This window comes from Branchiostoma lanceolatum, chromosome 4 (genome assembly GCF_035083965.1).
Source record: "Branchiostoma lanceolatum isolate klBraLanc5 chromosome 4, klBraLanc5.hap2, whole genome shotgun sequence".
In the NCBI taxonomy this organism is placed as follows: Eukaryota; Metazoa; Chordata; class Leptocardii; order Amphioxiformes; family Branchiostomatidae; genus Branchiostoma; species Branchiostoma lanceolatum.
Genome location: NC_089725.1, coordinates 23,103,071 through 23,128,833, shown reverse-complemented (window position 1 = coordinate 23,128,833; position 25,763 = coordinate 23,103,071). Strand labels below are relative to the sequence as shown.

The following is a 25,763-nucleotide window of genomic DNA, read 5'->3' as shown; positions in this document are numbered from 1 at the left end:
CATGCTGGCCACTCCAAGAGCCACAGCTCAGCACTCTACTTCCACAAAACATAACTGTCTATTAAGTTGGCCCGGTGGACATGCATGCAGACCACTCTCACCCCTTGCATGTTGATAAGTACTGCTGACTGATAATCCGACCTTTGATCTCATGCTATCCTCTGGATTTCCTCTACTTCTACCTGCATCAGGAGGTAGGGTGTGGCACCAGCCTACTTACTCAGGGGATACAAAATTAACCCCACTCCGCTACTTCGGCTGGAGCCAGTAATAGTACACAGTAGTTTGCACTGTAGCATACATTCGTTCTGTTTCATACCACACAAATTCACATCTGTTTAGTTTCATGGAGTCTTAGTTGCTGTTTTTGTTTAAATTATACACCAATTACTCCAAAGCACCAATCACGATGGACACCAACAAAATCTACCCCAGCCTTCAACGTCTTTTCCTCTCACCTGCCTTCCTTCCTCACAGCACCTCCATGATCCATGCACTATAGTTTCTATGGTTGGCAAAAATGTCAATCTTCACAATCATTGCATCAGGTTCAACTATCCATCCACAACTGATGATGATGACAGCTTTGCCATTTAGAGCCTTTTAAACACTTCTGGAAAATCGTGTCAGAAATCGTCTAGAATTCTTTTTTCGTCAGGCTTTAAGAGAGAAAGATGGATTGAAGAATTGCAGGGAGCGTAATTGGATGTAGCTTTCCAAAAGCCATTCAATATTTTAGAGAGCCAATGATTCAAATCCACATAGATTGGATGACCTACCATATAGCTGTCCAGCAGAGTATAAGAATCTAACCATGCCTGATTCCTGTAGGGCCTGATCGATGCCCACGAGGCGTTCAAGATGACCCTGCCCGAGGCAGACAAGGAGTTCAATGCCATCATGATGTGCATCACGGAGGTGCAGCGCATCGTACAGCAGCTCGACCTGAAGGGAGTCACCATCAACCCCTACACCAACATCACAGGAGAGGTGAGTAACGATTATTGCACAGGCAGTAGCAACAAATTCGCTAGTAAATAAGAACAAATCTATCTTGTCCCATGATGCAAAGCTGTATCAAACAACGCCAAATGACAGTTACTCAAGCGTATTACCTGGATGTCTAACCTTCATCAACGTAAAGCTGTATCAAATTTGCAGCTAAGCATAAACAAGAACATGCCAAAACCATTGGATGATTTACTCCTTGTCTTCCTGAAAAATGTGTTGCCCTAAATGTCATGACTGACTTAACCGGTCACTCAAAGCTTCAACATTCAAAGATACAGAGCAGCCTTACAGTACAATATTAATCTGCTTGTGTTTCTGTAGGAACTGAAGCAGAAGTGGCAGGATGTGAACAACCTGGTTCCGCAGCGTGACTCGGTCCTGCAGCAGGAGATGGTCAGACAACAGAACCACGAGCGCCTCAGGCGGCAGTTCGCACAGAAGGCCAACTCTGTGGGGCCATGGATAGAGAAGCAGGCTGAGGCCATCGCCACCATCGGCATGCAGATGCAGGTGAAGCATCCTTGCATTAACTTTGTGTTCCCCATAATGAAAAACAAGTGCAGCCTAGGTACCAAATTTTTTACTCAGTATAACGTTTTATTCGCTGGGAAAATTTTTGCACCCTAGGACACATTTTTACATTCAGGACTTTGGCCTGGTAGAGGGAAACTGACAGTCTGCTAGAAATTAGATTAAACTTAATAACAATATGCTCATCAGTGCCCATTGTTTTTATGATTTCACTGATCTTTTTCTCGAAAGAAGCAAAAGCTGTATTGAGTCTATCTAACATTAAAAAGTAGCAGATTGATAATATAATTGCTACTGCTAAAGATCTGAGTTGATCTGATGAGTTTGTTTTCCTCTTGTGTCCAGGGCACTCTGGAGGACGCCATGTTGAAACTGAAGAACATGGAGGCCCAGATCATGGCCTACAAACCCAACATGGACGAGCTGGAGACATACAACCAGGCCATCCAGGAGTCCCTGGTGTTTGAGAACAAGCACACACAGTACACCATGGAGGTCAGTCTGTGCTCTAGACTCGTCAGTTCATCCTTACATGTACAATCTGAGTTGTAGTGTTGACACGGAAAATGTATGCATACTACAAGCAGTCACAGGATTTGAATTAACAGTTAATGCAAACGAGAAGGCTTTGTTCCAACATCTCTTTCTATAGCAGTGTTGATAAATAGATTTGCTGACTCACACCTGTGTGTTTGTTTCTCAGACTCTGAGGGTTGGCTGGGAGCAGCTGCTCACCTCCATTGCCAGGACCATCAACGAAGTCGAGAACCAGGTAAGAGAGGACAGTGCAATTTGTTGGAAAGCCATTGAAGAGTAGGACATTCCCTTGTGATTACACCTAAGTCTTGGAATTTCATCAAATGCAATGTAGTCTTAATGAGTTGGTTGAAAAGCTAGAGCCTTTCCTTACCATGTCCCACTCTTTTCCTAGATCCTGACCAGAGAAGCCAAGGGCATCCCAGAAGAGAAACTGCAGGAGTTCAGGGCCTCCTTCTCTCACTTCGACAAGGTAAGGCAGTCCACACTGCAGGGCATCACACTCACAGGTTTGATGCTGTGCTTTGCCAGGTCTCTGGCAAACTGGATCAACACCAAGTCTTTCATAGATCATCCTCATATACCAGAAATATGCTACCACTGTGTGGAACACGTTCACAGCTTTGGAAAACATGAAGTAAAACAAATTGCTTGTATGCACTGCATGTTAGAAGAGCAGAAGATGAGACTAGTGCTTGCCTTCAGCCAATATATATATGCATACTTATGTATCTAAAACTGAGATACCATACTACATTTTCATACCAGAATGTTGTTATACTGTATGTTATTCAAATTATTGTGCATTGGCAGTATCACTTAATGAAAGGCTGCTGTTATATAGATTTCAGCAGGTTCAGCTTTAATGCCTTGCCACGGTAGCTCCATGTAGAAGCTCAGTAAGGCACTGCTCTATTTGTGTGGCTCACCCCACCACTGCCCTGTTCTATGTTGCATGTTCTGTGTGCATGCCCCTCCACTTGCCTGTCATCCGACTTCACCGTCCACTGCACTCTTCGACTTTTGATATTTTGACAGTTTTCTTCCCTTTGAATATTTTCAGTACCTTTGATATTTCTGATTACTTTCATTTCTTTTGATCGCATATTTGCTGCCTTCCCTGTTGCTCTTAAATGACTGAATTATTTCTATCTTCTCTATTCCCTTCTTTTCCCTTCTCGTTTTCCTATGTTGTTTTGTGTGATGTATTTCCTTGTTTGTTTCTGTTTTCCATGTGCTGTTCACTTCGTCTATGTGTCCGTTTCTTGTCCTGCTCCACATCTTGTGTATTTTGTCCTGTTTCCCCCCCCCCCCCCCCTTCTATGTGGTGTGTTTGTTGCCTCTTCCCCCTGTGTGTTGTGATCTCTGTGCGTGCGTGTGTGTGTGCGTGTAGAAACGTACATTAGCTCTGGAACCTGAAAGCTTCCGCCAGTGCCTGCTGAGTATGGGCTACCACTTCAACCCAGGCAGGGAGGTAAGGCTAGGGTGTGATGATCCATGTCGGGCCAGTTCAACCACACAAGCTGGTTCACAGACAAGTGTCGACACCTCGATATTTGGATATGAAGTGTTTGGCATCCATGTCCTAACCCCTGAAAAGTCTGTCAGTCGCTACATTGTGAACCAGCTGGTACGGACTGGCCCATTGCCTGCTGCTGCATGTGTTTTTGAACATGAATCTTGTTCTATAGGACGGGTCAGGTCGTCTGGAGCCCAACGAGTTCAAGTCTTGTCTCATTAGCATTGGATATAATATTCAAGAAGGAGATAAGGTAGGAGCTGATCAGGATTGTGTAGTAGTGGGTCCTGTAGAGTACGTTACATTGTATCATCGAAACAACAAGTTCATGAAATTCCCTAATAATTTGGTTAAGAGAAAACCACACGTGTATATTAAAATAAAAATGTAAATCATAAAATTGCTTGTGTTGGAATATGACCTTAGAGAAAGTGTGTAACCCATATGTAACACAAATGCAGAGTATGTTTCATCTCTGTGTCAATAGAAAATGTCCCAGTAGAAGATATGTTGAGTAGAGCCCCAACTCTCAGTCACACTGTTTAATGATATTAAGGAATTACTGAAACCTTTCTGACTTGTAAGATAGTAACATTCCCTTTAGGTTTAGGTTTTAAGCCTTTTTGGTTCTAATACCGTTCCGTTGATGTATAAAGTACATGATAACTCAGTGATGATCTATTGCAGACATAGCAGTATCTGACTTGATATTTCTCACCTGTAGGGAGATGCTGAGTTTGCCCACATCCTTGGTGTGGTGGACCCGAACGGCTCGGGATACGTGACGTTCCAGGCATTCCTGGACTTCATGACGCGGGAGACAACAGACTCAGACACCGCTGAGCAGGTCATGCAGTCGTTCAAGATCTTGGCTGGAGACAAGGTGAGACTTGCCTCTTCAGACCAAAGCAAGTTGCATTGAATAAGTCTGTTAAAGACTTTTAAAAGTTTAGCACCACGAAATACAAAGTGTACCAGGTTGCCTTGGGAACAGGTCTGCCAGATTTACACGACGGTCAGAGGAGAATGAAATGGAATTGTTTTCTACATGGTAACTTTTGACCCAGGTCTCAGGGATATAAAAATCACATTTGATGATATTCTCTTTTCTTTCTTCAGCCCTACATCACACAAGAAGAGCTTCGGCGTGAGCTGCCGCCGGACCAGGCAGAGTACTGTATCGCCAGGATGACCCCATACATGGGGGGAGACGGCGTCCCTGGCGCGCTGGACTACATCTCCTTCGCCACAGCACTCTACGGAGAGAGTGACCTCTAACCTCTCTACATACACATGCAAATAAATGTATATGTATTTATCTTAGTCACCATCCATTACTCCAGGGGTAATTTCCGTACTTTGGGGGAGTTAGTGAGAACACGTGCCTTTTGACAGCAGGGCTGGGTTGTGATTGTGCTTGTATGTTGAGGAAGGAAGGGGTAGTAGCCAAAGGAACAAAAGTAAAAGTCTTCTTCTGTCATTGGGAGGTAGTGTAGTTGTGCCATCTTTCATTGTGCAACCATCAGAATTTGCAAGATATATGACGAGAATGAACTGTAATGGTAGGGAGGGGACAGTAGATGTAGTGAAGTAGCTGGGAGTGTGTTGATGGCAGGACATTGTAGCTGTGATGACGGTGGGTTACCAAGATGGGGTACCTGTGCTTTGGCTTGAATATGGACATCACAGCAGCACATATTTATGTATGTGTTACTTCCGGGACCAAAATCGGGACTGTTGCACATAGATAGATGTGACCACATGTGCGGCTATGTTGTGCTTGTTCTAGTGAGACACAGGCAATTTAGCAGCAGCTCAGACCTGCGCCAGCTCACTGTAGCTGTTCGCAGGTCGTGACCACGTGTTGCTGCCAGATTGGTGCATTTGAAATCAAACGTTTCTTAGGTTTGAAGCGATTCATTCTGGAAGGTCAAAACTTGATCTGATGACCAACCTAGATGTGACCACATGTGCAGCCTCACACCTACAGATTGTTTAAAGAGAATGCCCTCCCTCCTGTCAAGAGCGCCATTCTCATAGGGAAGAGGTAGTACCTACCTGACTCTCTCTACCCTACATAAGGCAGAGGCAGTCAGTGTGACCACAGGTGCCCTCCCTCCCCTCTGGAATGGCTTCACCCTATTTAGAGAACATGGTTCTCTATTTGGGTTGCTGTCCCGTGTGTGAGCCAGCAAAGTCCTGCCCCCTGGGGCAGAAGGATCTATGTCAGCATGGTGTGGAGCAGCAGAATGCCTGGCATACTTGGGCTTCCTGGGAGCTAGCAGAGAATGTGCAGGGAGTCTATGGTTGCCCCGACTCAGCACAGCTGTCTCCCCACGTGAACGCACTCCCTATAATTAGCTCGAGATTTCGTATCAGCTACTGCCCCAAATATTTTTGAACGCTTAATTGTTTTATACTGATCAGTAGTTGTGTACTTCACGTTATTGCCAGGTCCCATCAGTTGATTTTGCTTTTTTTTCTACATATGATACATGTATTTATCATAACCTACATTGTATACAGTCCTAGAAATTATGCAAATTTAAGAGTAGCTGCCTATATGTAAGGCCAGCAGGGTAGCTTGCATATGCTTGATATAATTCTCCACCTGAAGTATAGTAGTGGTATGTCATGATCTGAGAGGTTTGATTTGTTTAAGGTGTCAAATAGAGGTGGTTTTATCTGACTCTACTGTAGACTGTTAATTGGATGGAAGGGGAAATAAAAACTTTGTACTCTTGAAAACATCATTCTGGTTTTCTGTGTGTTTCTGTGTGTTAATTAATTTTTACGTAATGTCATTGTGTGTGCTGAAGACAAAAACAAATTACAAGATTCTTCTATTTAGGGGAAGACATTTGACATTGCCTGTTTACGGACATCAAAATCTGCTAGGTTTTAGAGCACTGGAAATTCAGTAGCGTAGGCATCAGTATTTCTCGTGATATGGTTGGTTTGATCGCATAGAGGACTGCAGTCCATTAAGATTATTATAAAATAGCTGTTTTCTTGGGAAGGGACTTCAAGAAACAATTTCATGATGTACAAGGCTATACATTGAAGAAAAAACACATCTTGGTCATGGGGATAAGTAACCCATATAACAGAGTGATGTATTTAGCTGCCATCATCAATCATGAATGTAACATCCAGGACAACAATAGTCCTAACTCCATAGACCTGTACCTAAAATAGCCTGTCCATTAATTATTGTGCTACAAATACAGCTCATCCTGTCAACCATAACACCACATGTGACTGTTCATTACATGTACATGATGTCATATTGACAAAACCAGTTGGATCCAACGGAGGGCTGATAAATTGCTGACTATGTGGACAAAAAAAATACAAAGCTTGCTGTGCAATCAAGTTTTTTCTGATAATTGAAATATTTTTTTCGACTTGATATAAACATCGTCTTCAAATTGAACTAGTCAGTGTTTGCCATACAGTATATACAAACAAGATAAAGAATGCCTCCCTTTCTTACCCAATAAACCCAGCTGAACATAATTAAGCTCTATCTTTACCATTATATCCACTAGCAGAATGTGTAGATATTGCAGAATGGTCCCTCACAACCTCTTAAGCCTACAACTATCAAAGTCTTTAGTTATGTGTATAACTTCAAGATCCTTATAAACAGTACTCTTCTCTGCTTCAAATACAATAAATTGACTGCTATTTCATTTGGCTTTTCCAAGATGAAGAGCATTGCAAATATTTATTTTCCCACAGTTCAAAGAAAATATTACCCTGAGGCATGATAGCCATTAATTACTATGTACAAACTTGCATTGCTTTAATACCTAAACATGCTAAAATTCATTCCACATCTTTCGCTTATTCCCTTCCAAAAAAAAGCAACTACCGTTACCAATTGGCTGCACAAAAGATAATCTTTGTAGAACACATCTATAGTACAGGAGACCACTTACGCCATCTTTGGCTTTCCTGAACTACCTGGTATTTCATACATTATTCAAACCAGTATAGTTGAACATCCATCCATGATAAAGGACAGTTCCAGACTAGAAGACATCGACCTCTACATCAGCTGCCTTGCCAGGTTTGGTCATCTTGGCCAGCAGGTCCTGCCCCATGGAGGAGGCGAAACTCTTCAGGATGTTCTCATCGCCCATCTTCACAGCCAGGTCATACGGTGTCTCACCCTTGTCATTCTTCCTCTTGGAGTTAGCGTTGCACCTGAAGAGCAACAGTAACATTCAGCAACATACCAACAGGAAAGGGTTTTAGTCAACAAACATGTTCTTGATTTTGAGAAGATAAACCAGGCTATGAAGTGGGATTTTGCAAAGGTAACTTAACAGTCACAAGCTTCAAACTCCTTTTATGCTGTGAAACATTAGAAATTCATTTAACCATTCTTTAAGTATACAAAAGCTGATTACCCATAGTTAGTATGTAATAGCTCTTGTACTTCTAGACCATAGGAAACCACGGTATCATACAACTCAGTGTTCTCGCCAGCGCCCGTCCTCCTGTCATTTGACGGGTTTTTGTCGCTCATGACGGACAAAATTTTTGCCCAACCCGTCATTTTTAATGGCCAAAACTCGGTGTGTAAAGATATTTAGACAGAGTTTAGAATTTTGAAAAAACTCCAGAGGATCAGCGGAAGTTCGCGACGAGGGCGATCTAGATCATTTCTAATGCCCGCCGGCGACAACCCCAGCAACACACAGAGAGCGCCGTGGTGGTTGCTAGTAATATTTGGTGGCCACCAAAATCTCGGCGTCATGCGCGGCGGGCGCCCTCCCCACTACAGTTTTGGCCGGTCGCATCGGGCTGACGTTTATTTCTGTTTTATCCCTCTCCGTTCACCGTCAGTTATTGTCATCATCAAAGAAGCCTTAAAATTCAGAACTATTCCTATAGCTATCAGGCTTTCTATAGTCTGTGTAAACATCCAGCCGCGGCGGCTAAATTACATGCGCTTTCTTCCCGCAAGAAATAGTAAACAGGATCAGATATTTTATTCGCCAATCACAGCGCACGTCCCCGTCGCGTCAAGAAAAACCGACCAATGACATGCGAGTCTCGCTACTCGAGAGATTTCAGCTAAGCGTGAATCTTCGAGATGTTAGGGGAATGGCGGGGATGGCAAAGATCGCGCGACGAACTGCGGCTGTTGGAAGGCTTGAATCGACAACTTTTGAACACATTCAGAGCAGTTACCGGAGAAATTAACCGTGGAAAACATTGGAGAAAGAAAATGGACGTCTTTAGGCCGAAATTATGGCGTTCTCTCTCAAAGTGGGGTGTCAAATTCCTCCTTATGTTCAATAATTACAGGGAGCATTCGGGACAAGTGTTGAAAAATTGTATTTTATTTTTGCCGAATCATTTTGTGTGTATTTTTTGTAGGACGCAGATACGTAATTAAGTTTTGTTGTGCTAAATTTTATTTTCTTTGCCGATTGTATACAACATATAAACATAGAAGTGTAGCTTGTGTGTGAAAATTCGATCTTACCGCGATGACGGCACGCCTCCCAAAAAAATTAAGCCTGAAACCCTTGTGTAAAATAATGTCCTTGATTAAACTAAGCTTATTCTACTAGGAAATTTCCCCATAAAAATGCAGGAAATAGCGTTTCAGAAGGTCTAGATTTCAAAATTTTCCGGGGGAGAATACCCCCGGACCCCCCTAGGAACCTAGGCCTTCGGCGCTCGATTTGTTCTTCCCTCCGGCATATTTGAAATGACGGGTAAAAATTTCAGGCTGGCTAGAACACTGATACAACTCACCCTAACAGAGCCTGGACTGCTCTCTTGCCAGCTGGGCCCAGGTTAACTGCTTCATGCAGAGCCGTGTTATTCTTCCTGCAGATGGTAAAAAGAGAATGTGCTGTCATTATCTAGTCTCTTTGTGTCACATACAAAACTTAACTACTAAATAAACAATGATCAATCAATTTTAAAAATGATGTGACAAATCCATTGCAACATGCTAAACAATTCTTATCGAAATAAGTAAACCATTTCATCTGGCAACAAAGTCATATTTGACATATCTGTTTTATGTTGCAACAAAGATGCATGCTCTGGTTATTTGTGATCATGGGGAAAACAACTGACTTTTGGCACACCTTTCCAGAAAATCATTTTCCTAGTGATTAAAAGATAAATTGTTTGCCTGTTCACTCAGGCTTGTATTCCTTACCCATGTACTCAATATAATGAGTAAGACTTGTAAGTACATGTGTATTGTCCAGATCAGTGCAAAACTCAATGATGGGCTGAATTCTGAGCACAATGTGTAACATAAATGGACAGAAAGGTTGTAGATCTAAGACAGTTGATCAGTGTAAGAAGATAACTCACGGTCCTGAGCGCTTATCCACCTCAGCCCCGGCCTGCACCAGGACAGGGATGGACTCATGACGATTGTTCATCACCGCAACTGTCAGCACAGGGCGGTCATCATTGTCCACCAGGTTAGGGTCAGCTCCCTGGTGCAGAGAGATAACGTTGGGTAACCTAAATTCGTGGGGTACTTAAAGTCGGGATTTTTCGAAAACGGGGTATTTAGGGATATTTGCTAGATGCAACATCAGCAATACCGCTAGAAATGCAAACTTGACAGACTAACGTATTCAGAACACTGTCTGAAAAGCTTTGATAACCATGCATTAGAAGTTGGCGACGTCAAAAACTCTCCGTCCCTTATTGACAGAGTCTGGGGGCTTCGTGGGAGAACCACACTGCACGGTTGTTCGCTGGTTTATAAGGCAAATGTCACATCTCCTGCCTGCTAAACACAATTATTTACAAGACAACTTATTACAATCTCTTTTGCTAACCTGTATACGTAACTGGATGCTAAGTGTGATCAATCGTCAAAACTCCTCTTTGTTGCTACAACCTACGGCACGTGTATTTTCCCGCCGCCATACTATTACCCAGAATCCTGTCGTCAAGCAGACGACAAAGGTTTGTGAGGAATACTTTTTTGTCTAAATGTTGCGTGTGATAGTGGACTAAAGACGATATTTTCCTCAAAGTTTTCTCCTAACACAACAAGGAACACATGGACATAGTAGTATAACCATTGCTACGGCACCCAGCTAACTTCCCATGAATAATGTACACGTTGCCATGACGGTGGGGATCGACTTTGAGTGACGTTCTACCGACTCAACAAACGGGATGTTACCGAAAGCCTGATGTGTACAGTACGGCCGTTTTTTCGTGTATTTTTTTACTTGGACACGTCTTTATCCATAGCACTCTCCTCAAGCCAAGGATGGAACGAATAGCTGCTGTATAAAATGTGATTAGCGGTAAGATATTCAAGACGAATCTTCTCTCCCGAATTAATGTGCCCCCCTGTCCGACAGCACCGTAATTGTGCTTGCGGCGGACGGTAGTTTCAAGTTGAAATATTATGGTCTCAGCACGACTAGAGACAAAATCTACCATATATATGATTAGTGCAAAGATAGTACATGATACTGACAGAATAATAGAAAAAAAGGATGGTTTATTGTTCTGCTAGATTGATTTCAGTCAACCATTATCGGAAAAATCCCGAATTTAGGTTACCCAACGTTACACATCATCAGGAAAGTGGGGGCAGTTTAGAAATTAACCTTTGCAAAATATATCCTGCTGCTAGCAATTATTCACAAAGGCCGTCTGAAAGGGTTGATGTTGACATTGAAGAGCTGTTGTTGCAAAACTGGTTATGCAGTGACTGTGCACCATCATTTCCTTTTACCAGTGGCATTGCACTTGCTCTTATACAAATATATGGCCATAGGTCAGTTCTGGACAGTCAAGTACAGTAGTCAAAAGGACAGCAAATATGCAAAACTTACAAATACCGACTGATCAGATTTTTGTGCATTTAGGTTCATTCACATAAAAGGCAAACAGCTATTTGTGTGCAATTCATCATTGTTCCATGTTGACTAGGGTTAGGAGATGTTCTACTCACCTCATCCAGTAGCTTCTGCACCTCCTCAGCATTGCCTTCTCCCTTAGACCCCACCTCCTGCAGCAGGAGTCTGTCCTCAGGCTGGAACATGCACATATCACATGTCATCACTCACTATGAACAGAGATAAGCAACCCTGCTGCTATTTCTCTCACAACAAGGTTAATCCCCATCTATCTGTATATATCCGGTGTACAGTAGTATACAGGCCTTTCATTGACGTCATGATAATCATAATTTGAATCCTTCGGCAACCATGTTGGTGGATGATTGGATTACCCAATAGCATCTTTGTGTGGTCTACAGAGGTACATTGTAGTCCAACATGGCGCAGATGACGTCAAATGAAAGGCCTGTATACATACTGTATTTGTACAATCAAAGGGACTTAGCAAGTAGCGAGGGTGACGGTGTGAGTAGACTGACTACGTGTATCAGAAATTGGAAAATGGAAGGCAGTATACATGTTCATAGGTGCTGAAACAAAACATCAGCTCCCACCTCCATCCAGTCCTGTACAGCAGCATGTTTACAGGAATGGGACATTTGATTTAGTACCATGTTAGCTTTTGTTGGATTAGCCTCAGTCATGAAGCCCCTTCTGTTGATCTTAATCTTGAAAATACATGAATAACCTTATAGTTATACATGTACCAACACACAGACAGGTTACAGGGCATGTCATACCTCACTAAGCCCTCTCATTTGACTTTCACACACAGAATCAAATCTTTACAACTATTGTTGTATTTCAAAAATTGAGAATAAAGGTGTGTGTGTGCAGGATGATGATAACAATTAAGGCAACTTACATGTAGCTTATCCTCCTTACTGGGCTGTTTCTTCTTCTTGGCCTTCTTGGTCCCTTTCTTCTTCTTCTTCTCACTTGAGTCACTTGCTAAAGTGAAAATGCCAATGTTGATTATAATTCTGTTAGTAAGAACTAAACCCTCTGGATATCACATGGTAACCAATGAAATAACATACATAGATCTGATTGTACAAACCAATGATCGTGCAACAAGGCATTCTTTATCAAAGTTTACAAAAGAAAAATTATTTGATATATACATGTACAAATGAAAAAGAGTTTGAGTTGATGAGATCCAGACTTACCCAGACTAGATGAGCTGCCGTGGAAACTCCTCCTCCTGCCTTCTGTCAGGTTACTCAGGAACTCATCACCTGGGGACAAGCCAGGGAAAGTTGAGTTAAAACATGTGCATGCACTTAGGACATCACATTTGATAAATGAAAACTGATGAAATAGTGCAGTAGAGTAAGACTGAAATTGAACAACTAAGAAATACTGGTAAACATACATTTACATAGCTAAGTCATGGCTTAAAAAAGAAATGATTTGAAAATGAGAACCTTACCTCTGACTCTCATTGGTTTCCCTGTCAGGACATCCTGAAACAACACAGAAAGTTCCAAAGCATTTTCATATTGAGCTTTATGCCAAAGAGTTAAATGTAATATTATTGTAACCCCAACGTATAAACTGTACAAAATATACTGGGAGACAAATTTGATTTGGTCTAGTCTAGTCTAGTCTAGTCAAGTCTAGTCCAGTCTAGTCTAAACTTAGTCTAGCTTACTAAAGACTATAACATTACAAACAAAATTATGATGATGTACCTTGTTTCCCCTGAGGGCAAAGGTCATGGCCAGCGCCAATTCATAGCCATCCTCATGTACTGTTGCTGACACCAACTGTAAGGAGACACAAGGATCATTCACGTTAGGTGAAGGAGAAACAGATTCTTCCTGCTGTCACATAATATTTAAACTTAAACTAAAACATTCTACTCCCATGACTTGATGTACAATAAAACATATCTAACCTTGCCCATCCTGGGTTCTCCTACGTTAGCTCTGAACTCTGTAGTGTTCTGTGCATACGCCCGGAGATGTCCACAGATGTGGTCAATCTGCTTCCTCCAGTAACCTGCAACCATGTAAAGAGAACAAAACATTTCATTCACTCATTTCTATTACAAAACATTTCAATTCTGACTAATTCTTCGGTAGGTAAGATAACTGATGATGCTAACAAATTATAAAACTACTTCAAACATGCTTGAAGATCCTGAAAAGGATGTGTGTTTTTATCCTTCTGAGCAAGAAGATCAAAGAATCTGGTTCAGAGTGTGCAGATCGCTTTTGTTCTTTATGTGGTAAGTTGACAGCCCACCTTTCCCTGGACTGACAGCGCTGACGGGCGGCCGCTTGTCGCTCATCTTCTCCACCTTCTCTCGCTCCTCCGCCTCCCGCATCTCTCGCTGCTGCATCTCCCGGAACGACGGGTAGAACAGCCCCACGGTCTGCGTTGCTACCGTGGAGGAGGGCGGGGCCTTGGGTGGCGACACAGGCAGGCTGATTGGTACCCATGAGCCCGACACCGACCTATCCAGCTTGGGTGCAATATAGCATGCAAGTGCAATTCACCAAGTGCAAAAGAGTGATGCATTACTTTATGCAAGTGCAATTCACCAAGTGCAAATAGGGATGCATTAGGTGCAATACAGCATGCAAGTGCAATTCACCAAGTGCAAAAGAGTGATGCATTACTTTATGCTAGTGCAAATACAGGTGCAATATGACAGGCAGGTGTCATTAAAAATGTGCAAAATAAAGTGTGTATAAAATTCACCAAGGCGCAGAGTGGGTTGCCGTTGCAAATTGTGGCTACAAGTGCATGATATAGCGCCTGGTCTCTCCGGTGCAAAACATTCACCAACGTGCAAAACTCATGTCTTGGATTGGTAAGAAATGTATATCCCCAGGTCACTGACAAATGTGACTTTTTACACTGAAGGGCCAAAATCACCAGGTACATGCAAATATAATTATGGGCCATTTTTCTCAGACTTGTATGTGGCTAATCTACTATCAATATCTCTCATTCAAGACGTCTCCTGTGATATAGAATATCCCTACAGCACCCCTGACACAGGCCTAACTACTGGTGTGCAGGAAGCGATTGCTACAACAGCTGGCAAATAGGGAGTCACCAAAGCAGCAAGACATGTAGGCCCATACTCACCAAGGGAATCGAGATGAACTTATCTTCAGAGGAATCCTTGTGGCCAGGAACACAAAGTGGTGATGAGAATTAACTTAGATATAAAGGATTAACCTATTTTATATAAAGAAACTACATGTACTACCATTGTATACTTACAAATTGTGATCCGGGAACCATCCTGGCTGTGTTCCTGGTGGGAAGAGGCAGGAGAAGAACAATTTGAAAACAGGGAAAAACTACACAATCACAACTTTGAAGTCTGGTGTTACATATTTACATATTCAAGATCAAAATGGAACTAACACTAACAGATACATGTATCTCATCCTGTTTGCAATATTGTATTTGGTGATATGCAAGTTGCTCAGGGCAATTATCATTTGAACAGACTTTTAAGCCTAAGGTCTAAATGTTACAAAAAGCAGCATTGATAGATTAGATATACAACTTTACCTGGGGTCATTTCTGAATGGAGGTTCCAGCAGTGTTCCACAGGAGAGGCAGTAGCGAGCGTACGCCTGGTTACTGGACTTACACTTCCCACAGGTGACATGCATGACAGGTGGGGAGGGCTGGAGGGGAAATCAAACTATATCAGTCTTCATGTCACAATTAGCAATACACGAGGCAGAACCTGATCAAAGCTACACTCTTCAGTATTTGACTTTGTTCATGTAAATCTGGAGTCATAATTTCTGCATGTTCTAAAAGGTACATTTTCTGTTGACCAAGACAAGTGCTCCTTCCAGCTAAACCCTTGCTGAAATCTCTGGGTTGAAGAGCATTTCTTATGGTCTACAGAGAATTTGTTTAGCTATATAAATGCAAGGCTGACAAGGAATAACTACATGCGTTCTTTGGTACAAGCTTAAAAGCAATATACTGGTAAGAAGAAGTGAGAGAAGCAGGAGTGCCCTACCCCACAACACCAGCGCCCAAAAACAGCAGAGTCAGAAGCCTGGAGAAGTGCAAACAGCAGTACAGTCATAGCAGCTAGCAGTGGGAAATCAGTCAAGCAATAGATACACATGTACATGCACCTGGGGCATCCTGCTACAGAGGAGGAGGATCAGTGGAACTACATACAGGTGATCTATTACAAAACCTACAGGAGGACCATGACAGTGAAGAAAAAACTAAGCAGATGCATAAACTTTGTTCACAACATCGGTCTGCCTGTAAAGGACCGATTGATCTATCACAGTGGGGCTTTTCCTTACTGCTGCACTCAAATAAGAGTAAGCGCCAGTAGTCAATGTTCTACATGTCACAAGCCTAGTTCTAAATTCTTTCAAAGTCGAAGATTGAGAAATGTCTGAAGTTAAATCTGTAAAAATAAAAATGTAGTTATGGTAAGGATACTTTCAAGTAAGAGATGATGGTAAGAAGCACCCACCTTGGTACCACACCAGTCACAGAAGCGGGCGTCAGGATTGTTGACACGCCCACACTTGGAGCAGGTCATGAGCCGCCCATGGGGGTCAGGCTTGGGGGCCACGGGGTGCATCCCTCCATGTGCTATTGGCTGGAAAGAGACAGGGAGTTAGCTGGTTCTCAGCTACCACATGTATGTATAGTCTATGAGCAAAACCAAAGAAAAGAAAATATGGTATACCATTTTGACTACCAGTAATACAAAGGACCACAATTTCTTTGCACTTCTTGTGTACCATCATACATAAATCACTCTTTATGCTCTTCTACCATACCTTATTTCAAAGAGTTTGAAAGACAACAAAAGAAACTACATGTAGTTTGCATTCACATTAAAGCCAACCCTCACCTTTCCCATAGGAGGAAGCCTGGTCTCACACATCACACACCTGTCCAGGTCAGCAGGGTTAGCTGTACTACAGGCAGGGCACACACGCTTACCCTGGGGACACAACACACACAATGGGTCAGGGTCTTCAATATCTATAGGACTACATGTAAGTCTCTGCTGCTCTGTCTGTTAACTTTTGCTCTAGCTACTAGTATCCTGTTGACTAACATTTATATGCAATTCATCAACCAGCCAAAATTGAGTTAAATTTTGTTCACCTGTTTGAAGCTTTTCATATTACAAAGACAAACATGTACATCAATTGAAAGACTTATTTGGCACAGAGACAACAGAACTATAGACTTTTGTACTTCTCCATGCATTGTAAGGATCACATTGTACTTACCGCCAGAACAACACTGGCCTGTGGCTGGAGCTGGGGTGGGATGGGAGCCTCACATACCAGACAAGTGGGTGTGTTCAGTGGTACCATAGACTTACAGTATACACACATCCCCATCTGAACAGGGACAAACACAATGTCAGTACACATGATAGGGAGAGATGCTATGGCCCAAGATACCAAGATACTATTGACATCCTGTAGTTATTCAAGCATAATTCAGGACATATGAACTATCAAGGACAACAAGAAATGTGCTCCATTGCACCTACTTTAGTGGTTACTTTGCTTGGCATATGTTCCAATGCACTAAATCTTTGCTGATTTAAATTATCAATAGTAACATATTTTTGGTTTTGAATATGAATTAAGTCACTTTAGTTGTATACATGTACTGTAGCTGTTATAAAAACATCAGTCTCACCTGCCCACCCTCCGGTGGGGGCAGTCTGGACCCAGGAACAGGTGGGACTGGGGAACCACAATCATTGCAGTACCGGGCATAAGGGTCAGAGGGCCTCGGTGCCATGCAGTAGATGCAACTGAGAAGAAAAACATTGTAACTTGTCAGAGGGCATTTTGCTGACTCAACCTAAACTACTGGTATCAAAACATTTCAGCAATGATGAAGATAGGAACAAAAAAAATCACACATCGGACAATCACATAAAAATGTCAACAGTCTAAACCTCATACAATGACACAACTGTTGCGACCGGAAAAGGATGAGAACGGAATTGCATGTTAAGACGGGTACCTGAGGAAGTCAGTTTCTCTCTGTAATCTCTTGGCATGGGACAGGTTCTCAGGATAATCTCCCCAGCCCACCTTGCCAGGGTCCACAGTTGGTCCCATCCTGCTGTGAAGGAACCGTGCCTTGGTCTGTGGCCTCCTGTACTCTGAGCCATCTAGTGTCAAGTCTACAAACACAATGAGAAGAACATAGCAGGGTTAGGCGAACAGTCTCAGAAGTGATATGCATTAATTTTGTGACAAGGAAATCAACTACAGTTTTTCTACACCAGCCAGACTGATGGAAAATTTCCAATATATTTACAGGATATTTGTATAAGCAGCAAAATTATCATATATTTTTACCACACTTGTCACAGAATGACTTACATTTCTCCAAGCCTGTGCCTTACCTTCAATCCTGAGATCCCCCATGTGTGCGGAAGGATCTCCTCCTTCCTGTAGAGTCTTCTTTAAGATCTTACCAATCAGGTTGTGGGACTCCTTCCTGGCTGTCTCCTGGTGCACAAGAACAAGAGAAACAGTCAGCACGTCATCTACAGGACATGTAATATTCTACCCCATCTTATTGTGTAGCCAGCATTCATTCCCTTTACACTGAGCACATGCAACAGGGACCAGGACATGCACTTGCTATTGCACACTGACATGTACTTCTTTATGCAATCAGCTTCACCACTTTATTCTACGATTGGTCGTGTTTTACTTTATCCACTTTATTATAGATGTCGTACCAAGACCTTGTACCAGTTTTGCTGTGGTAGAAAAAACTGGAGAGCTGCTACAGTGCATGCAACTGAAGCCTGAGAGTATGAAGAGGATAAAGAATGGAGAGATGTGCACATGTACCTTACTCAGTCTGTCCTTGGACCTCTCAGCTGCCTTTTTTGAGGCCCCCTATCATTGTGTAATGAGCAGAGGACAACAAAGAATAAAGTGCTTGAAATACTAGGAAAGTCCAGCAAAGTGCATTATTGTATATCAAAAATGAAGTATGCTAAGAAGTGGAATAAGAGCAAATAGGTATTAATCTGTTACTAGAAAAATGCAAATACAAAGTACATGTGTCAAGGAAATGACACTGAGTCTGCTATTTCAATACCACATTTGTTCACCAATGCAAACCTATTGCACTAACCATAGATACTCTTTGAATCACGTCACATCCTGACAGAAACAACTTTGCACACCTAACTATTGTGTCAGTAATGATGTACAGTGATATGTTGTAAACATATCTAACCACAAGCATGAAGAAATGAGAATGGAGACGTGTTGTGTTTATTCACTGTCCAAGAACTTAATGACTGTGATATGTACAAGTACAGGTATATAAAATGCTCTAACAAGCCAGCATGAATTTAAAAAAATAGACCTACCTGCTTCTTCCTCCAATCCCGATCCATGTCTCTTTGGAAGTTCTCCTGGTCATCTTCATCTCGTGGCAGAGGTGGAGGAGCCACGTAGTCAACCTGGAAAGTCTTGGTCACAACAGAGCTCTCACGGCCATCCCTGGAAAACAATACCACACCTGTTCTAAGGCGCACTCTTAAACACTGATACGTATTCAGTGACTGCCCTCTTTTCACCCTAAAGCTGCTAAACACATTCTGGCTGGAAAGGATTTGTTTTGCTTCAACACACCCCATTCTGCATACTTGCTTCTATTTGATCAGTTCTGCTCCAATAAAAGACGGGGTTTGTTTCCCTTCACAAAGCTTCAAGCATTGGTCTTCTATTGTACACCTACTCATAATGCAGGTTTTATGTAGCCCACATGATTATGGACTTTAGAATATGCTATGCTGCTGTTCTGTTGTGTAATGAGGCAAGGGTTTATCATTGTACAGTAGTATTGAATAAGCCCTGATGCTAAAAACATACCTAAGCACCAAATATTGACTGACCTTGAAAGGGCCAGAGCCTTGACAGTAACCTTGCCCTCTGGCAGTGTGAACGGTTCACGATACTTCAGCGTGGTCTTCTCACCCAGCTGTTTGAAGGGGTCTGGCCTGGTGCCATCATAAGTGTACCAGAATGTGGTGTCTGGTGTATCTGTGGCAAAGATAGATATTTCATCTTATACATTCATGTCAATAAACATAAAAACAGAGTATCAAAATGAACAAAGTCATTAAAACGCCATAATTATCTAAAACACAATCAAAAATTATCCAGCTTTGTTAGACTTTTAGATTAGACTGTATGAATACTATGATGCTTCATATTCCAAAGGCCCTAGTACCTGACTTGAGCTCTATTCTGGTGTTGGTGTCGATCCATAGTTTAGTCTTGCCAGGCACAGGCAGACGGAGTGGTACAATGGTGGGGGGACAGATCGCACCAGCTGTCATGTTGAACACCCCTCAGTCACACCTGGTTCTGTGGAGGAGAAAGGAAAAATGTGAATTAACTTTTTTCTATTTGTGTTATGACAAGGTAGTCACATCTAGAGACACATATTGATCCCATATATTATTTCATTTTTTAAGAAAAATCTGCCATTGATTTTATGTCCAATCTTTAAATTATGAACAGGTATATTATTACATGTGACAGTCTATTGTGCAATAACAAGCCATGGAGATGAAAAATGACAGAAAGAGCTCTGATAATGCTAGTAATCAGAAATAAATAAAAAATTAATGACTTAAATAGAGAATGAAACAAATTACACAATTAACTAGTATGATTTTTGGAAACTAAAGGAGAATACATTTTTGGTATTGATGAACCAGTTAAATATAAGACAAGTAACAAAATCAACAGGGTATGACAATCGACAATGTTATAAACATACATTTATTCATCATGACATCTATTCACTAATACAAAGAAAGGGCATCCAACACATTATATTTTGTAATTAGTCATTCAATTCAGAAATGAAAAATAAATGAACCTGTCTTTTCATTTCTTTCTCTTTAATCAAAAGGAAGACAACATGGAACTTTGGTGTCATGGTTAAATACTTTCATTAATTCCATTCTTGTAAGTAAATAAATAAATGACCTGTCATTGACCCCTCCATTAATTTTCTCACTCGTTTCCTTTTGTCTTCTTTTATTTTATTTTGCAAAAACTCATTGAGTCATTCCACTGCAATGCCCAGTCTAACGCATAAGCTTAAATATTTCATGAGTAGTTAGTTGTTCACTCTATCTCATGTGCAGGTACAGCCACCAGGTGTTGTTTTGGTTGGTGACACACAGTAACATTAAGTATTAACATGGGCGGGTACACCTGAATGGGTGTGGTGACTGCAGCCAAATACCACAACATCACCAATTCGACACAACACAAAGACGGGATATAGTCCAGGAGCCTTGGCCACGACTTCTGACATGGGGCATATGTGTAACTTTGTAGCCCCTGTAAGTTTGTTGCAGAAACAACAACCGTGAATTGAAGAGGAAAGGCTTTCAGGGTGGTCATCTGTTAAGTTACTTAAGTGTTTAAATAAGGATAACATAATGGCCTGTATAGAAAGGAAGTGCAAACAAAAATTACAAGTGGTCATGATTTAACTGGGGCGATCTGGTGTTAAGGGCATGAGATTGTTTTATTGCACCATTAGTCCCTGACAAATGTATTTCATGTATAAAATTGTCACTTAAAAGAGATTGATGATGGAAATAATTGCCATGTATTAGACGTACAGTAACGTTGATGCCACTGCCTTTTGAATGCTTTTCTAACCATTTTGATTCAATGAAAAATACAGCAAAGATGCTTGACCGACTTTAGAAATAGAATGTCAGAGATCAATGATGAATGAATCATTGCTAATCCAACTTGTGTGAATATAACATTCCGCTGAGGTTTCATGGCTGGCTTCACAATACCTGACAGAAAATCGATCAGAAGCTAACAATAGCGCTAACACGTTAGCTCGCGTGGAATCCGATTCAAACGAAAACGTAACCTGTGAAACTCACCTGTGAAACTCTGGCGTTGGACAGCACTGCTGCTCTAAATCGCCACCAGTTTCTCAAATCAGTTGATTAAATTTGCTCCTTGTAACTCAACAGACGACCTGTTTCAAGCAGAAACGATCGGACAGAGCGGTAACAGTGACATTCACTTGTCCGTGAAACGTCACACCTGTGTAGCAGTGTTTATCGGTCGGCAGGTAACGCCAGTTAATGAGTCAGGGATAGGACTTGTTACACAGCCTCTGATTGGATATCATACTGCATTAAAAATTCTCCGCCAATCATGAGTAGTCTAACAGCTTCCGGTCCGTTTTGATAATAAGGGTGAAAGGTCATTACAAAGGCTGCTGGGATACAAGATGGTGGTGCACCAATAATATTTTTTTTCCGGAATCGGTGGAAAATGCGTCCATAAATATGAATTCGCGTTATACACTTTGCTTTGTTTGCAGCCTTGTGGTGGTTTCAATCTTTGCCAGTGTAGGGAATGCACAAGGTAAATATTACTCGTGGAAAAACGACTGAATTTCTTGATTTTGTGTTAAAGATATGTAAATTGTGCATAATTTGGTTGTTCTTCAACCTTCCTTCTTTTTCTTCTCCAGCCGATTCCCAAGTATGCCCGGGGATCTACTGTGGCAAAACTTTGCTTGAGAACAAAACATATACCCAGTGCGGGGTAAGTACCTGGATTCGTTGTTGTTGTTGTTATTATAGACCAAGTACTTAAAAGATGTTAATGTCAACAAATAACAATTTTTTTTCTCACTATTGACAGGAATGAGGATGTTCCTGTCAATAAGATTTTTGCACTATTGACAGGATAATATTATGAATAGAACCACTGTAACATCAGTTCAACACTGCATTCATACATGTGCCTGACCATTCCCCCTCCTCAGGCCTGTCCCCGTGGGTACATCAGTGATGAGTCGTCCACCTGCCAGCCCTGCGATGATGTCCCATCCTTCTATGACTGGCTGTACCTCAGCTTCATGGTGCTGGCGTCCATCGTCCTGCACTGGTTCTTCATTGACTGGTTTTCCAACAGGCAGAAGTAAGGTTATTTCTAGGGAACAATGAGAATAAACTTTATAAAGTGCCATCAAGAAGCTAGCCAATCATACTGTAGCATCTCCTTACCAGTATTTCAGTATTACTTCTCAGGAAGTCAACAATCTTACAGCGTCATATCTGTAAACAGTACACCACATCAATGTTTGCCTAACTTTCAAACAATAGTTTGTACATTTTCCTGTATTTGCATGACATGATGCTTTTCCTTAATCTGTCTTAAAACAGCACATCATGGGGAAATCATCCTCTATTCATAATTAGGATCCAACTAATTTGTTATGTAAGTTTTGGAATGTTAAGAGAATGTTAGATACAGCTGATTTCAATGCCTGTCCTTTAACACCCCTGACAGATGTGACTTATTTTTTTCTTTCCTGTAGTATTGTCCTGTTCTACATCTCTGCGCTGGTTGAATGTGTGGGATCAGCACTACTGACTCTGGTCATGGTAGAGCCGGTGGGTACCCTGAGTGTGAGGTCCTGCCACACACGGCGCCTGTCAGACTGGTACACCATGCTGTACAACCCACATCCTGGCTACACTTCCACCCTGTACTGCACACAGGAGGCTGTGTATCCACTGTAAGTCATGGTCATTCAACTTTAGCCCCAATAAGCTTCCAGTTGTGACTTTTAAGTACATGTAGTATCATTTTGTTACTACATTCGTGTCCCAATTATTTATAGCAAGAATAACAGTATATCCAAACAATACTGGAGATTAATCAGGCACCTGGAACTTGGCTGGAAGTTATGTGAGAGCCAAAAGACATCAAGAATACTTGCAAGCCATCAAATTTATAGGGCATTTTGGTTGCATTGTCAATTTACCACTTATTTAGGAAAGGAATGCCCAGGTAGAAGTACTAACTCACATATGATAGCAATGTGTGTATTCTGTGTGTAGTATTTCTGTTGAACAAGTACATTTCTATCTCACAGGTACACCATGGTGTTCATGTACTATGCTGTGTCGCTGTGTCTGATGCTGCTGTTCCGCCCCCTGCTGTCTAACCGACTGTGCAAGAATAAGGGCGCGGCCTCCATCTACGCAGCACTGTACTTCATCCCCATCCTGGTAGTGATTCATGCTGTAGGGGCTGGACTCATCTGTGAGTCTCTTCAAGATATACTAGTTGTTGTACTGCAAATTAGAAGATCAAGTGTTGTGCAGAAAGTGAAATAAAAGGTTTGGATTTTGGGTCAGGTTTAGAGAGACACTCTTAACCTAACCAGCCTATAAAAGGATTGCAACTTGACTGGTCTACTTCTTCAACAGCAGCAAATGTTAAGTTTTGTATGATCAAAAGAATTTAGCCTAATCAGTAAAACTTCTTTTTAACCTTGATGAATTTTACTAATAAGGATTACTTGAGAATAGGTTAGACAGAATGAGCCTGACCATTGAATAAAGTGCAGCCGACCGATGATGATGATGATGATGATGCTTAAAATACTTGTCCAAAAAGGTATAATGATTTTTCTCGTTTGTCTTTCTATATCACAGACTATGCCTTCCCTTACATCGTAATTGTTGCTTCTGTGCTGACAAATGCAGTCTATTTTGCTCAAAGAGACATCCAGGTAAGTGTGTTGAATGTCTTTGATGTAATTATTTGTCACAAATAATACCACAAGTGCAATTGCATGCCCAACATCTGACAGGATTGTTTTAAAAAAGAACAGACATTACCTAATGTTTTGTTCTATGTCATGGCACTAAATGAGTAGTTTAGAGTGGACACTGAACATTGAACTGTACTTGATGTACATGTTATATTTTTGCAGAATGTCCGTCAGATTGTGAGCAGTAAGCGGAACATCCTGATCCTGTGTGGACATTGGATCGTCCATGCCTTTGGAATCATTGCCATCACCGGTCTGAAGGAACCACTGGTCCACGGCCCCCTCCTGTCCCTCACACCCACTCCAGCCATCTTCTACCTGCTCACAGTCAAGTTCACAGAGCCCAGCAAGTTCCAGGGAGGCCACTAGTCAGTCCAACATAAACAAAGGTTATGCCAGAGATGTTGTCTGCTGGTTTTTGGAAGGACTAATCTGGAATTGGAAAGATTTTGCTAACAGTTGCATGTACATGTAGTTTCTTCTTCTTTCGTACTGCTTAGCCTTATGAAAGGAGAACATGCTTATATATGTTTATGGAAACAGTGACTGCTTCGTCGTGTTGTCATCTAAACAGTCCTGTTAACAATACAAACTGTATTATAGCCAGAGTAACAAATTTAAGACTCAACAGGATATCTGTGCTGCTCAAGGTATACAAGATCAGTGCTGTATGAAGTGAACAGCCCTATCCATGAAGTCAACAGCCCTACCATGGGTAGAGTTATGTGTTTGTACAGTCTTCCTGATCAGACCTGGTGTTAACATGTACCTTTCATTATTTTAAGATGATACCGAGATCTAACATATTTCTCAAATAGGTATTGCCATCTTGTAAATATTTTTCTGAAAGTCTTGGAGTACCTTGGAAGTGGCCATGCATAGAGGACAGCTACATGTAGGTCTCTTGGTGGGGTTTTCCTTGTGCCGTCTTATCAATGTTATTAAGAGAAGAGTTGGATATCAGTACAAATGTATAACTGCAATACATAGTACATGTTGTAAGAAGAAATGTGCAATATTTATAGATATGTATACATGGTAGTGTCTATGTGAGTTATTTACACTGTGATGTATGTAGAAAGATCACATGCTTAGAATAAAGTTCAAGAAGAAAAGGAATAGATGCCAATACATAGATCCTTGGTGCAATAGTATGTATACGATGATGTGATCAGCATGTACATTGTGGCTTTAGATTTTCAGTAAATACTATATCAAACCTTGGAACCGATCGAAAAAATAGTTTATTTTTTTTGTAATGGACTTTTTCTGTTGATATATGGAACAGACTACCTATCAAAAACTTGTTCATTTTAAGCTAAGCTATGCTATTTTACAACTCAAGTGGTGTATAAGATTCAGATACTAGTAAATGGCCTGGTTATTACCCATGTAGTGGTAATCTGTCGGACAGAAGGGGAATTCATTTATCTATCAGCAGACTGTATCCTTCTCATGGATCAAAAGTGTCCCGTTATCAGTTGAGTCCTGCTACACTGCAGCTAAAGAATGCTGCAATAATAGTAACTTCTGCTAGATGTCGGCCTTAAAAACATAAAGCTGTATACCTGTGACTCACTTGACTTGGTCCTCAATGCTATTAGGTA

The 25,763-nt window shown here is 41.5% G+C and overlaps 3 protein-coding genes across 15 annotated transcripts in view; 2 read left to right on the top strand and 1 right to left on the bottom strand.

The window, feature by feature from the left end:
- The window catches only part of LOC136433443 (alpha-actinin-like), a 40,322-nt gene extending 33,971 nt beyond the window's left edge, over positions 1-6,351 (top strand). For 4 of the 7 annotated variants that reach the window (XM_066425664.1, XM_066425661.1, XM_066425659.1 and 1 more), the window contains exons 17-24: positions 832-990; positions 1,333-1,521; positions 1,888-2,037; positions 2,246-2,314; positions 2,474-2,551; positions 3,473-3,553; positions 4,323-4,481; positions 4,718-6,351. In XM_066425664.1, the coding sequence (XP_066281761.1) occupies positions 832-990; positions 1,333-1,521; positions 1,888-2,037; positions 2,246-2,314; positions 2,474-2,551; positions 3,473-3,553; positions 4,323-4,481; positions 4,718-4,876 (1,044 nt within the window). In that variant the 3' untranslated portion in view covers positions 4,877-6,351. Of the gene's footprint in view, positions 1-831; positions 991-1,332; positions 1,522-1,887; positions 2,038-2,245; positions 2,315-2,473; positions 2,552-3,472; positions 3,554-3,770; positions 3,852-4,322; positions 4,482-4,717 lie in introns of all 7 variants that reach the window. The other 3 variants (XM_066425665.1, XM_066425662.1, XM_066425660.1) reach the window with 1 other exon arrangement.
- A 338-nt stretch (positions 6,352-6,689) lies between these two features.
- Positions 6,690-21,675, bottom strand: LOC136433447 (double zinc ribbon and ankyrin repeat-containing protein 1-like). Of its 7 annotated transcripts, none has more exons than XM_066425668.1 (25): positions 21,458-21,675; positions 19,765-19,901; positions 19,427-19,574; positions 18,899-19,031; positions 18,369-18,416; positions 17,912-18,017; positions 17,524-17,686; positions 17,191-17,308; positions 16,770-16,883; positions 16,382-16,474; positions 15,995-16,123; positions 15,518-15,556; positions 15,052-15,170; positions 14,755-14,788; positions 14,617-14,652; positions 13,765-13,984; positions 13,415-13,518; positions 13,209-13,283; positions 12,947-12,980; positions 12,684-12,752; positions 12,380-12,465; positions 11,568-11,648; positions 9,953-10,080; positions 9,377-9,451; positions 6,690-7,810 (listed from the first exon to the last, which is right to left on the bottom strand). In XM_066425668.1, exons 2-25 carry the CDS (start codon positions 19,871-19,873, stop codon positions 7,636-7,638), a joined length of 2,436 nt encoding a protein of 811 aa, XP_066281765.1. In that variant the 5' UTR covers positions 19,874-19,901; positions 21,458-21,675; the 3' UTR covers positions 6,690-7,635. The 7 variants fall into 7 exon arrangements, with proteins under 7 accessions (XP_066281765.1, XP_066281770.1, XP_066281767.1 ...); XM_066425673.1 differs by having other exon boundaries at positions 13,765-13,924; XM_066425670.1 differs by lacking the exon at positions 14,617-14,652.
- A 102-nt stretch (positions 21,676-21,777) lies between these two features.
- Positions 21,778-25,730, top strand: LOC136433449 (JNK1/MAPK8-associated membrane protein-like). The gene is made up of 7 exons (XM_066425677.1): positions 21,778-21,950; positions 22,060-22,133; positions 22,357-22,511; positions 22,912-23,112; positions 23,473-23,642; positions 24,038-24,114; positions 24,319-25,730. Exons 1-7 carry the CDS (start codon positions 21,872-21,874, stop codon positions 24,523-24,525), a joined length of 963 nt encoding a protein of 320 aa, XP_066281774.1. The 5' UTR covers positions 21,778-21,871; the 3' UTR covers positions 24,526-25,730.
- The last annotated feature ends 33 nt before the right edge of the window (positions 25,731-25,763 follow it).